Source organism: Ceratina calcarata, unplaced genomic scaffold, assembly GCF_001652005.2.
Source record: "Ceratina calcarata isolate Rehan_Ccalc_2016 unplaced genomic scaffold, ASM165200v1 scaffold505.2, whole genome shotgun sequence".
Lineage (NCBI taxonomy): Eukaryota > Metazoa > Arthropoda > Insecta > Hymenoptera > Apidae > Ceratina > Ceratina calcarata.
In genome coordinates, this window is record NW_017174982.1 from 45,436 (window position 1) to 46,202 (window position 767).

Here is a 767-nt window from a genome sequence, read left to right on the forward strand (position 1 = left end):
TCCCCTATCTGGTTGTACTACAATTTCTGGCCCACCCTGTATATATAAACGAGGCTGTAGATTACACGCTGCTTTTATCATTTATGCTTATATGAATTTTTGAATAATTGCATAAAATTCGCAGTCTGGCAACAATTAAACGAGAAATACCATGTGCCTCGGTATGCCTGCGACACAGAATTTTTTATAGTGTCTAAAATACTGCGCGGCAGCCAGATAATAGGTTCTCATATAGTGATCAGTCGGTTGCTTCTTGAAGCCCTTGAGCCGATAGGTAAAAGTCCCAATGTGATGAACATCTTCCATAAAGCCTGTTATATAACTCTTCTTTTTGTACTCGTTCCATATCATCGGATACACGTTAACATAGTTCGCTTTCGAGCCCATGCGCTTCCTAGTATCTGGAAGTTCAAGTTCAATTTTCCCAGTGAGAATAGGGATGAGTGCCTGCGGCGTCCCATCACCGACTATGTTATACCCTTCAAGTATAAGAGCGTCCAAGTTTTCTTTCAAGTACTGATACGTTTTCGGTAATTTGCGGATGAACGTGTTCCGCGAGAGGGAATCGAATCCGAACATCAGTACGTTTAACTTGAGCGCATTCTTCCCAACGTTCTCCCATTTGCTCTCTTGTTTCACTTCGGGATCGCTCTTCACCCCAGCCATCACACTGTGCCACCTAAACGATTTTATTATAATATATGAGCCGTTCAGTGCACACATTGATTAACACTAGAAAGACTGAAACTTAGTATATACCTATATTG

The 767-nt window shown here is 41.5% G+C and overlaps 1 protein-coding gene across 3 annotated transcripts in view; it reads right to left on the reverse strand.

Moving 5' to 3' along the window:
- Window positions 1–767, reverse strand: part of LOC108628160 (uncharacterized) — an 8,397-nt gene that overhangs the window by 4,350 nt on the left and 3,280 nt on the right. For all 3 annotated transcript variants that reach the window (XM_026816278.1, XM_026816277.1, XM_026816279.1), the window contains exon 6: window positions 151–681. In XM_026816278.1, coding sequence (XP_026672079.1) covers window positions 151–681 — 531 coding nt within the window. The remainder of the gene's footprint in view (window positions 1–150; window positions 682–767) is intronic.